The sequence below is a fragment of the Ictidomys tridecemlineatus genome, chromosome 6 (genome assembly GCF_052094955.1).
Source record: "Ictidomys tridecemlineatus isolate mIctTri1 chromosome 6, mIctTri1.hap1, whole genome shotgun sequence".
Classification (NCBI taxonomy): Eukaryota; Metazoa; Chordata; class Mammalia; order Rodentia; family Sciuridae; genus Ictidomys; species Ictidomys tridecemlineatus.
The window spans coordinates 76,389,613-76,402,265 of NC_135482.1; the positions used below are offsets into that span (position 1 = coordinate 76,389,613).

General features: G+C 35.8%; 1 protein-coding gene across 6 annotated transcripts in view; it reads right to left on the reverse strand.

Annotated features, from left to right (window-relative positions):
- Nucleotides 1-1,134: 1,134 nt before the first annotated feature.
- Bicd1 (BICD cargo adaptor 1) overlaps nucleotides 1,135-12,653 on the reverse strand; it is a 235,010-nt gene continuing 223,491 nt past the window's right edge. For all 6 annotated transcript variants that reach the window (XM_078014918.1, XM_005334045.4, XM_021732232.3 and 3 more), the window contains one exon: nucleotides 1,135-7,501. In XM_078014918.1, coding sequence (XP_077871044.1) covers nucleotides 7,491-7,501 — 11 coding nt within the window. In that variant the 3' untranslated portion in view covers nucleotides 1,135-7,490. The remainder of the gene's footprint in view (nucleotides 7,502-12,653) is intronic.

The following is a 12,653-nucleotide window of genomic DNA, read 5'->3' on the forward strand; positions in this document are numbered from 1 at the left end:
GACAGGGTCTTGCTAAATTGCTGAGGCTGGCTTTGAACTTGCAATTCTCCTGCCTCAGTCTCAAGAGTTGCTGGGACTAGAGGTGTGCCCCACCACAACCAGCTGTTTTAGCTTTTTGAAGGTGAAATAAGTGGTGTTATCAAATAAACCGAAAGAAAAGAAAATCAAAACAAACAACAACAAACCCAGGGGGATGTGGAAGAAATAATAAAAAGATTTTTAGGAAAGTTGATTGCTAGTATTGTCCTTGTGAAACAGGTGAGCAGGCAGCTTTAGCTGGATTGTTGTGGCCCACGGTGGGCGAGTATGATGAGTTATGGGAGTTGTATTAGAGGTTTAGAACCTCACATATATCCACATTCTGTCTGGTTCTCCCTCTAAATCCAATCCAATCAAGACAACTAATTTACTACCAGACATATTTGCAGGAGGAACCAGTAAATTAACCTCTCTCAACAATTTGGGTCTCTGCTTTTCTTTCATGTAGGAGAACAAATAATTATCTCTAAAAAGAAAGAATGTAAGTTTCGTTTTTGCTGGGTGCAGTGGTACATGGCTGTAATCCCAGCAACTTGGGAGGCTGAGGCAGTCTGGGCAACTTAGCAACACCTGGTCTCAAAATAACATAAAATGAAAAGGTCTGGGGATGTAGTTCAGTGGTAGAGTATCCTGGATTCAATCCCTAGTATCACTATATATATATAAATTTATATTAAATATATATATATATATATATATATATATATATAAACAAGCAACTCCTTCCCCCAAAAAAACCCAAACCTTCATTCTTCTGTCATTAAAATAATGTTTCTTTTTTCTTTTCTTTTTTTTAAAGAACAGGCATCTTCTTAGTGTTGGTACATTTCTAGCTGAATTTAGCTAAGTGTATTTTCCTGCCAAAATACCCTTTTAGGAACAACTACAAGTCGGAGAGATGGTAAATACAGAGGATGGGCAAAGTTATACACGTTATTTAACAGGAATGTACAGAAATGTTAAAGCAAACCATTCAGTTTTTAGTTTCAATAAGTTCTTTGAATAAATATATAGATCAAATTCCTATATTTTTTGTAATTATAAATCAAAATGATACAGAAAAAAATGCTAGACTGATTAAAAACAGAGTACTGATGAAATGAACAAAAGGTAACCAGTTTATTTACTGGAAAAAGTTATGCATTACACAATATTCAGTCATTAACATAAACCAAGGTATAAGAATCGATATATCGGCTTCTGGTTATTTTCTTAGCATCGGAGTGCCTTTCCCAACCATTGAGTGTGTGATCAATTACACGAAAACAAGCACAGGGTGTAGGAATTCTCCCATGAGACATTCACTTAAGATTGTCTACAATAAAAAAATAAAAAGGACAAGCAATAATAAATACATAAGGATTGTTTTTTCTAATTAAGAACAAATGCATGTGTCTGAGAATGTTTCCTTTGAAATTTGAATTTTTAAAAATAATTAGCAAACAGAAGTTCCTTAGATCAGTCATTTAGTCATGTTTCCATATGGTGTTATTAGGTGGAACACTTTCACATCATTTAACCCCAAAAGGCATAAATAAGAAACTGTAATTAAATGTAGGAGAAAGCTAAATGGCTACAACAATAATCAGACAGTGTACAAATCAGGGTTGGCCACGCATGACACAAATGTAAATACTGGAAAGAAATACAATGTAGGAATCATGTTTGGTTCACTGTATATACGTAATCATACAAATAAAAACACTGAGTAGATTACAAAAATGTCATAGAAGATTTCTAAAGAATTGTTGACTCTAACAGTCAAACCATTGAGCTTAAAAATTCTGTGGTGACAATGTTAAAACGATGCATTTTCTCTATGACTTGCTATGCAACCATATCTATGAATCCAACATTCACTCTGTGTCTTCATTGTCACCAAATAATGATTTTTTAACATAGTGATGATATATCCTTTTACTTTATAGGTCTCTGATCTTCGTTTTAAAGTGATATTTTTAAAATTCCAATGGCATTCATTTTTTTTAATATTTATTTTTTAATGGTAGTCGGACACAATATCTTTATTTATTTATTTTTATGTGGTGTTGGGGATTGAACCCAGGGCCTCACCTGTGCTAGGCAAGCGCTCTACTGCTAAGCCACAACCCCAGTCAACCAAAGTGATTTTTTTTTTAAAAAAGAAAGGCATACACTCACACTAAAAAAAAAAAAAAAGTCAACACACAAGTTTACTTCTCAGTGTTTTGATTAGAGTCATGATTACCAGAGAATAATTCTGAAAGGAAGAAAAGTTAAAATAAAAATAAATTCTCAACACATGTTGTACAGCAATTAAAAGTCAATCTCAGAATTAATCTGGATCTGCAGTTTATCCAGGCTTCAGATTAAATAGGGCAAAATTTAAATAACTCCAGAGGAAAGGGATAAAACTACATTAAAGAGTAGAGCCATGCATTTCAATATGGAAAGGAGACCAGGTACAGGTGGCAATCTCTTTACATTCCTAATGGGGAAATCGTAGGAGCAATAAGACTTCTAGAGTGTTCAAATCATGGATATGGGAAGGCTTACACGGTGTGAACTATCTCATGCAAACATCTTACACTGTGTACCTCTATGCGCCCTTGCCTTACACTAACAGCAGTTTATTTCTTCTCCTCTTTTTTTTTTTTTTTTTTTAACAGAACACCATTTGTAGAAAATTTTCAGCTGGGGAACATACCTTAGCACTAAATATCTCTTTCAAATACACTTTGAGTAATAGGATGAAAGAGATGTCTAGATGAAGTCTTTCAGGTGTTAACAGAGCTAGGCTACAAATGCAATACATCCGGAACTATGGTAGTAATGTTGGCATCAAAATAAAGATGAAATTGGGCTGGGGATATAGCTTAGTTGGTAGAGTGTTTGCCTTGCATGCACGAGGCCCTGGGTTCAATCTCCAGCACCACACACAATAAAAATAATAATAATAATAATTTCAGACAAAATCATCTGGGAGCATTATTACAGAGGATGGAAGAAGTCACTCGGGAGTAAGCTTGTTCTCATTATGTCAACACAAATTGATTTTAAGGTAAAAAATGATTTTTCAGTAGCAGCACTGATCATGCTACCTATCATGACTCCAGTTTGATGGCTTTCTGGAAAATTATGTTCCCTTTATTTGAAAACATACTACTATAAAATTTTTGTGATCTTAAATACAGAATTATTTTAAATCATTCTGATTTATAAACAACAACAACAAACAACCAGCGAGTGAACTTTTAAAAATGGAAACTTCACCCCAAGAGTTTCTCTCAAATCTAGGTCTAGCTACAATATCAATGTATTTGTGGCATCCCTGGGTTGAACCAGTACTGTTCCTTCCTGAAAACCTATTAGCTTCTTCTGATTTCTTTCTCAGAGATGCAATTATATCTTTTGGCTGACTGGAGCATGACAATGAAATGTGACATTCTTATTTCAGTAGAAAATATATTTTATTCCTTCATTTTCTTGTTTTGTGATCTCCACTTAAGAACTGGAGAGGATTTTATTTAATTTATTTTTTTTTAATCAGGAAATTCCCACATCTTGGCTATTTGTTGGACCACTGTTTCAGTATTTTCAAAATAGCAGGATTTATCTGTTGTATTTCCATAGGATAAGAAAAGCTTGAAGATCCTTTTAAATAAAGATAAAATTCAAGAGGTATTTGTTTCCCCTAAGGGATCACATACCTTTTCTTTCTGAAGTATTCCTGAGGACATTTGTTTTTTAGATTCCAAAAATTGAGGCTTTTTGTGGCAAAACTGCTACATTCTAGATAACTTTAAAGATATTATGAAATATAGCTGGGAGGAAAATTAATACCAACAAAAATTTTTTAAGCCAAATATCTTGGAGAAAGTAAGATTACTATCTTATTTCAAGGAATTAAATACTTTATGACTATCAGTAAAACTTTAATGTATTTTAAAAAAATAAAAGATTCATGGGATTATAGCCTCCTACAATGATAACACATTATTGTAAGATATTTTAAGATATTTTGCCACTTAACGCTCTCTAGATCTCCAACAATATTAACTTTAAAAAAACATATCTTTTTTATGATTATCAATTCCAGTGATGAATTTTCCATTGTAAAATCCTTCTTCCTAGAATTAGTATAAATCTTTCACACTGAAGAATTTCTTATTCTAGCCTTACTGATATCTATCACTTGCTAAAATTTCTCTTTTCTTGAAGATCACTGTTGTACATGCTCTCCTTGAGCTACATAAAGTATATCTAAGTCTTAACTGTTTAAGAATTTTCTGTTTTTGCAAAGTTCCCCAAAGTCCCTTTTTTGGAATCCAGAACTGTATACATGAAAGGAGTCTGATAAAATGTGAGTTGATGGGAAAGTATCCAAGGTTTTTTATGCCCCTGAGCACTTAGGCCAAAGGCAATTTATTGCTCCTTTTAATTTTACTGATATTTTTTAGTTAAGAAAAAATCTTTAGTAAGAAAGCATTTCTGCATACTAACACTATTCTTTTCAGCATTGTAATTGTGCTTCCTTTTTGAAAAAATTACTTGGGCCAGGAGTTCAAAACCAGCTGAAGAGCAGAGACCCCATCTCATCAAAGCCAAAAACCAAATCGAAACAAAACTTCTACTTGGTTATTCTACTAAACACTCCTGTTAGATTTCTTTCATCTTTGCTCATTGTGTTTACAACACTTAGCCAGTATCTTTAGTGTATTTTTTCAATTTAGTTTTCCTCCCCAAACATGTCTTCAATTAGTAAGGTTCATCCTTTTGGGTTTTCACTAGTTCTTCACTTTTACAGTTTCCTTTTGGATCCTGGTATTATCTTTACAAGTATTAATTCTTACCAACACTACACATGTTTATTCATTTAAAATGCCTATAAATAAATATAAATATGGCTCAATTTAAACTATACCAACTAATGCCACATTGTAAATACATGGTATTCTCTCTTACTGCTTAGGAACTACCACTTAATTTTGTGCTGAAAGTGAGAAATTTATTTCCAAGTTTCTAAATCTTCTTGACAAAGTTCCACTAAAATTAGTATTTTGTAGTTAAGACTTCAAAACAAGCATTTTCCACTCTATTTGGATAAAGAACTGAAATAAAACTAGTTTTTGATAGGTTTCATATTTGAAGAAATAAATGTTCTGTATATGACTCATTTTTCCCTGGGACCTAAATCTAGAATAAGGGAATAAAAATGAATGCAGCCCTGGTAACAGGACAGTTGTGTGGTTACACAGAACCAAGATCGACGGCTGAGTTCCCATCTCACCAGACAAAATCCATGAGACAAACAGAAAGACGTTCTGAGGTACTCGTTAAAAAAGGCATGTTTTCTCTCGCACAAAGTCAACTTAGCAGCTATGCCACTTTTCAGGTCCAAACACATGATGCTTGAAAAAGGAAAAGTGTGTGTGGAGGCGGGGCAAGCATTCTTGAATCACTCTAATAAAATCCACACTGTCTCACTAATCCTGGTAGCAAGCAGATGAAACAGCAAGGGAACACGGGTAGGATGGAGCATGTTAGGTGACTGTGACTAGGGCTTTCATGAAGATCTGTTTTGTTTCTGTACTTGAACCTGAATCTCTCTTTTGGTGAAGATTTCGACTATTTACCCCAAGTTGCATAAGAAACGACTGTTGAAAATAGCACTTAGAGAAGGAGCACAAAACCTCCTGGTTGCTTTGGTAATAATGACCACTACTTATCAGGCAAATGACTGACAGAGGCTCCTGCAATGTGCTTAATGACTGACAGGTGGGCCTTGGATGGACCCCTCCATGAATGTACCCACCCACTTCCACTCGATAAGCTCCTAAACCTTCACTGCTAGTGTCCCGCACCGTTATCTGTCCTTCATGTTAACAGCTGGACTGTGTCCGTTCTGAAGAGAAGTTACATGAAAAGGTGAAACCCTTATGGTTGTAAATTAGTTAAGGCTACCTGACAAAGACAAGGAATCAGGGCTAGGAGCAGTTGTGTGGGCAGCACTTGAGAGTTAAGGAGCCCTAGTGTTAGACCTTTCAGCTCAATTAGCTGTTTCCTTGTTTGTCAGATTATGTGCAAAATAAATTTTGCTGTGAAAATCCACTGCCTTAAATCAAGTCATAAAAGTTACCTAGCAGAATCTGTAAATGAACTAGGAACATGTCTTATCTCAATATAATATAATGACTGTAGGCACCTGAGTGTTTGTCAAAAGTAGACAATGAGCTAAGGTTTATTATCTATTTGTTTTTTGGCAAGGAAGATTCATTATGAAAAAACCTAACAACAACAAAACATACAATTTTAATCAAAATCTGAACACTTTCTGGTAAATTAACTAGCCAAAGCTACCTTACATCTATGTATGTATATATTTTCTCCTTTGTTCTTGATACCTTTTAGCAGGAAAGACCCATAGTAGGACCCTGAATTTGGAAAAAGTTTTAAAAAAAAAGTTCTGGTCATTTAATAAACACATCATTTTTTTTTCCTTTCAGGTTGTTTAAGCCTTCTATAACGTCATCACACACGTACACATGTACAAAGAAGCAGCACCAATACATCTACTCAACCGCAATTTTAAAAAATTGAAGATGCCATCAAAACTTGAATAAGTCAATGAAACAAAATTTAGTCTCTTTCTTAGATTTACTTAATAATGTCCAGTGAAGAAATCTAGTTTAAAAAAAAAAAACAACCAGCAGTTAATGAGCTACAGATTAGAAAATAAGTGCATAAATAATCAGTGTAGCAGCAAAATACAGTTATTGTTAACATTCTGATGCACCACATTTATCATTTTGTGCAAGGAAAACGACCACAATCTGGCCAAGTCCAGATTTCAAACTCAATTAAAACTCATATGTAACTGAGCAAATTATGCTTCTTTGAAAATAAATGCATTAAATTCACCTCTCACAGATATTATTTTTACAGACATAAATCATGTAGCAAATAAAGTACAAAATAAATATCAATGACCGAAAAATATCAGAATCAACTTCTATAGCTAAATTTGGAGCATGAGGAAAGATGATTTTACAATATATGTATTTTACATCGTCTTAGGTCTCTCTTATGCTATCGAGGTAAGCCAGCCATCTGAGATGCATATTTCATGTTTCTTTTTATTTTTGAAATTTAACTGAACTGTAGCCATTGGATTGGAGAAGTTTATCAGCGACTCAGAGGAACCATAAAACGTTTGATCACACCGGGGTCTGTGCTTTTTATCATTCTTCTCAATTTTCTCTCTTCCAAAACGATGAACATTAACCCAATTGTACAGCGAACCGCTGGGAAGGACATCCCCGCCGGGGCTTGGGCAGTATCCTGCGAGTGGCTACAGAATCTTCAGCCCAGATGTTCCTCCACAGGAGCTGGAGACTAGGGGTAAGGAGGCTTGGAGAGACAGTGGAGAGGGGCGCAGGGCGAGCTGGAATGTGGCTGCTCCTCAGGGAGAGCTACGTCAGGACTGAAAACGAGAAAAAGCTGGTCAGCAGGAAACGCACCGAGGGGCCAGGCAGACCATGAGGGTCAGATCAATTGCTTTCACATACATTTTAAAAACATGATCAGAAATTTTGCACAGAAAATAGTTTAAATTCAAAACATGACAAGTCACCTGTGGCTTTCAAAACAAGGCAATAATAGTAATAATAATAATAATAATAAAAGAAAGGGGGGGAAAAACATGTTAGGGAAATTGCATGTGAACTCTGGCCCCAAAGTCACTTCTTTTCAACTTCAGTAAAGCATACAAATTGCCTAGCAATTTTGGTAGATTCTGATTTAGTAGATCTGGGTAGGACCTGAGATTCTGCATTTCTTATAAGTGCCTGCTCCAGTAATTTGGTTGGTTTGTTTTTGCAGTACAGGGATTGAACCCAGGGGTGCTCTATCACAAAGCTACATTACTGGCCCTATTTATTTTTTTGGGACAGGGTCTCACTAAGTTGCCCAGGCTGAACTCAACCTTGTGATCCTCCTGTCTTAGCCTCCCAAGTTGCTGGCCTGGCTCTCTCTACTGATTTAGGTGGTGCTGGATGTTGGACCAAGGCCTTAAGAGTTGAGAGGATTCTATTGTTCTCTGGTGAAATCTGGATTCAATGGGAAAATTAATTGACCCGTGGAAGGCCAGTTCACTAGGAGTTCCCCCACCTGCTTTAGCACAGTGATGCAAAAACAAAAAACTGAAGAGTTTTATGACATTTTCCATTTGTTAAGTAAATGATAGAGATAGACTATCACCTCTGAGAGCTTCCAATTTAAACAACTCAGGCTCATCAAGGTCTTGAGTAATCTTGAAGAATGAGGAAGTAAAATAACTGAATTGCCTAGAGTGAAACCTAAGTATTTGGGTTCAGATCTTTTAAAATGTGGCTAGCAGAGGGGAAAGGGCATTGTGGGGATTTTTCTCTTTATTTTTTGTTGAGGGTTATTGCTGTGTTGCCCAGGCTGGTCTTGTACTCCTGGGCTCAAGCAGTCCTCCTGTCTCAGTATCGAAAGTAGCTGGAATTATAGGCACACACCACAAAATCCAGCTAAGATGGATATTTTTCTAAAACTACTATTTCCCCATATATTATGAAATTCAATACCATACAATTCATTCCTATCAGAAATGTTTGAGAGAACTATTCAAAGTTTGTTATTATTATTATTTATTAATTTAAATGCTTTTTTTTAAAAAAAATGGATTAATCCTTTATTTTATTTATTTATTTTTATATAGTGCTGAGGATGGAACCCAGTACCTCACACATGCTAGGCAAGCACTCAACCATTAAGCCACATCCCCAGCCCTAACTTAAATACTTTTTAAAGCTAATATCATTGAAATAATTTAAAATTAGTATTAAATAAATACATTCTAAACTTTGGTACTGAAATTATCATTCAAATATATCTATCTTGAATTTTAATACAAAATCATAATTACACAAAATTTCTAGTCTGCTTGAAGTTACCTTTACTTCCTAAGCTCTTTGCACTTGTACATTTAGTTTAAAAGAAGATTCATGTTCTGTGCTGGTTAGAACCAATGGTAAAAGTTATTATCCTACATATTTTAAAAATGTGTGGTAGGTAAATACAGGAGAACTGGAACACCATCAAAAGAACTGAGTGGATGGTATTATTTATCAATTAAAAATTATTTTAAAAGGAAGAAAATAATTCATGGCAAGATTGACATTCTCAGAGGGTCAGTCAGATGGTTGGGAAACAGCAGGTTACTGCTAAATCAAACAGATTTTCCCACAGACCTAACGGTTTCTTTCTGTAAATCTGCAAATCTGCATGAGTTAGGACTGATTCCTTCTGAGGGAATTAATATGTTATGCAATGTAAATAATAGCAAGGATTGCAGTCACATTGTGCAAGAAGAATGCATTTTTGAAGACTTGTGTAATTCAATACTCTCTTTGATAAAGGAGGGCAAGTATTTCTGCAAGGCTGGCTGTCCTGTGTGGCAATACATTGAGTGTAGGTTACAGTTCACTTGGCCCTGCACCTTGACATAATATCATTTGTGATGACTTAAGATTATTTTCATTATTTCAGACTTTTTACATAAAGCAAGAGTTAAAAACAACTTAATAGTATTACTATTACAAATTTGCATGAAATCCACTCTTACTGCATATTATGTATAATAGCCTTTAAGGAACATACTATTGGTTTCCAGCCTAAGAAATTATTCTTTAAAAACATTTTTATTGGTTCTTTTTAGTTATACATGACAGTAGAATCCATTTCAACATAATTATACAAGCATGGACTATATCTTGTTCTTATTCAGACCCCAGTACCTCTCCTTCCCCTTCTCTCCCCACCTGCAGCTCCCTTCCCTCCACTGGTCTTGAAGATCATGTTGTAAATAGTAAACTTAGAAACTATTACTATGTCATAAAGGTGGATATTATCTTCGGAAAGCTTTTTTTCTTTTTCCTTTTCCAAGAAAATAACTATTTGAAAGAAGTAGAGATGGTCTGAATACCAAACACCTCTATATGTTTAAACAGTAAATGTATAAAGTGACGGAAGTAAAAAAAAAAAAATTGTTTTTAGTTGTGGATGGGCACAATATTTTTATCTTATTTAAAGATAAGATAATTTGTGTGAGATAAACGTTCTACCACTGAACTACAACCCCAGCCCCCTGCAATTTTTTTTCAAAATGAGAAACAGAGAACATCTAATCAGAAATCACTCAACATTTGTAACAAATTTTCTCATTGTCTCATTAAACAAACATCTCTTTTGAAAAAGAGTCTATGTGGATAATAAAATACTCTTGCTCCTCCTCTTGTAAGTAAAGTGAGGGAGGGGTCCTGTCCTCTGCAGAGCAGTGTCTACAGTCAGGGCAGTAGGATGGGCTTTGGATCACTGGGCTCAGTTGTGTTCGAGATGCATGACTCTGGACAAGTCATCCGACACACTCTGACCTCAATTTCCTCATTTAAAAATGGGAATGATAGCTGTGCTTACCTTACAAGTGAGGTGTAATGATTAATACCTGTGAAGAACTTAACCCTTGTCTGGAATGCAATATGAAATCTAATGTTGGCTGTGTGTTAACCTTTTCTGTGAGGAAGGAGTGGAAGGGGAGTGAAGGCTTTAACTTCCATCCAGTTAGCAGTGGATGCGGGCAGGAAAGGAGCCAGTCACAATCTCGCAACTCTGCAAACAAGTCAGTCTTTTCCAGTCCATAGATGTTTAATCATCTCTCTTTCTTTTTTGTCAGGACCAGGGATTGAACCCAAGGCTCTGCCACTAAACTATATCCCCAGCCCTTTTTATTATTTATTTTGGGGCAGTCTTGCTAAATGGCTGAGGCTGGCCTGGAACTTGTGACCCTCTTGCCTCAGCCTCCCAAGTGCCTGGGATTCCAGGAATACACCACACTTTCAATCATTTCTCTGTGTAAACCACAGTGAGGAATGGACGAAGCCCTGACTGGACCATGCTGTATTCATGTGGGCAGAAACTGAAACATTTGTAATTCATTAAATTTTTCCTTTTTTAAAATTTTTTTCCAAGAAAATCATCCCAATGGAGGTAGCAAATACCCTACATTCAGTAATCTCAAAAGAAAATGGAACTGGGTCACAGAACCATTTATTCAAACCCTTTCTTCAAAAAAAAAAAAAAAAGTAAAATAAAATTAGAGTTAAAAACATTTCCTCCCAACCTTTCTGTTTCCTATCTCATTGAAACACTTAAAACAATACGTTTCCCTACTCTGTGTCCAAGCAAATTAGACAGGCTATGAAAGGGACTGCAGATCTTTTTCTTGAGGGTGAGTTAGGTACAAAGTTAGTATTGATAATAAAGATTGAGTGGAAACAACATGCCAAATCTCACTAAATTTCCCCAATATCTATTCTTCCTCACTTTATGAAGATATAGAATCTGAGTTGAAGAAGAAACTTCCAAGATTTGGTGTTAGAGATGGGATTCAAACCCAGGCTACCTAATCTAGAGCTCATTCACTCATTCATATGATCGATATTTACTGAACATATGTTATGTGTCTAGCAGTGTCCAGAGTGAGAGTGGAAGCTGGACTGTAGAATCCCACTGAGATGGATTGGAACATTTGTACTTATATTCAATCACTCACATAATGCAAATTACTCTAGTGTTGACTGCTTGTATTAAATGGCATTAGTATATTAGCAAAGAACCTAACAACAACAACAACAAAAACATAAAGCTCTATTGCTGGAACTTGTGGAATAGCTGAGCAGGAGATATCAATTGAAAGACCCTGGATAGTGACTCTTTAATAATACCCTGATCTCTAACTCTAGGTTCCACTTATACAGCTGGCAGTGCAACTGTCTCAGAGCCCACACCATATTTGGGCTTTGGCTGCTACTGTGTTTGTCTTTGTAGCTGCCCAACTCCCCCAAGATGTGACCTTGTCAGTGATATCTATTCCTCAGACATGCATGGAGATGTGTTTGGGCCAGCCTCTAATCAAAAGAAGCCTTCCCCTGGCAGAAGAGCAACAGATACATTAAAACACACCAATCAGCAGACCATAAAGACTCAGCCAGACTACAAAAGCTTGGCCCAACAAGGCCAGGTAGGTAACTGGAGATGAAGTATTCCTTGGAGATGAGGCGGTCCTGGCGGACACTGTGATGCTGTGTGCAAGTCCTCCCTGGGGGGAGGTCAACTTGTGACTGATATGGAAAGCTTTCATCTGGAATAGGAACTGTCAGCAAACTCTCCAGTTCAGTGTCCAGGGAGTGTGCAAACTTGCCTTTAAATTTCTTCAGTTAATCTCATGTAAAGGGACTCTCACCACAGATACCCTTTTTTGAATGTCGATTATAAGGTTTTTCAACAGCTTTCAAACTTAGTTTTGATGAGAGCACCGAGCAGACAGAAAATAGAAACACTTTTTATAAAGCTGTCCTGGAATAGACATTAGACATGTTTCATATCTAGTTTCTGTATTCTTCCTGTTGATTTGCCTGAGAAATGCATTTGAAGGACAAAAGATAAGCAGAAGAAAAAGTAGGACAAACATTCTAACAGTTCCAGGTTTTATATTTTGGAAAGCATTGAAACTACTAATTCAAATACTTGAAATACTAATCCAAGTATTTATT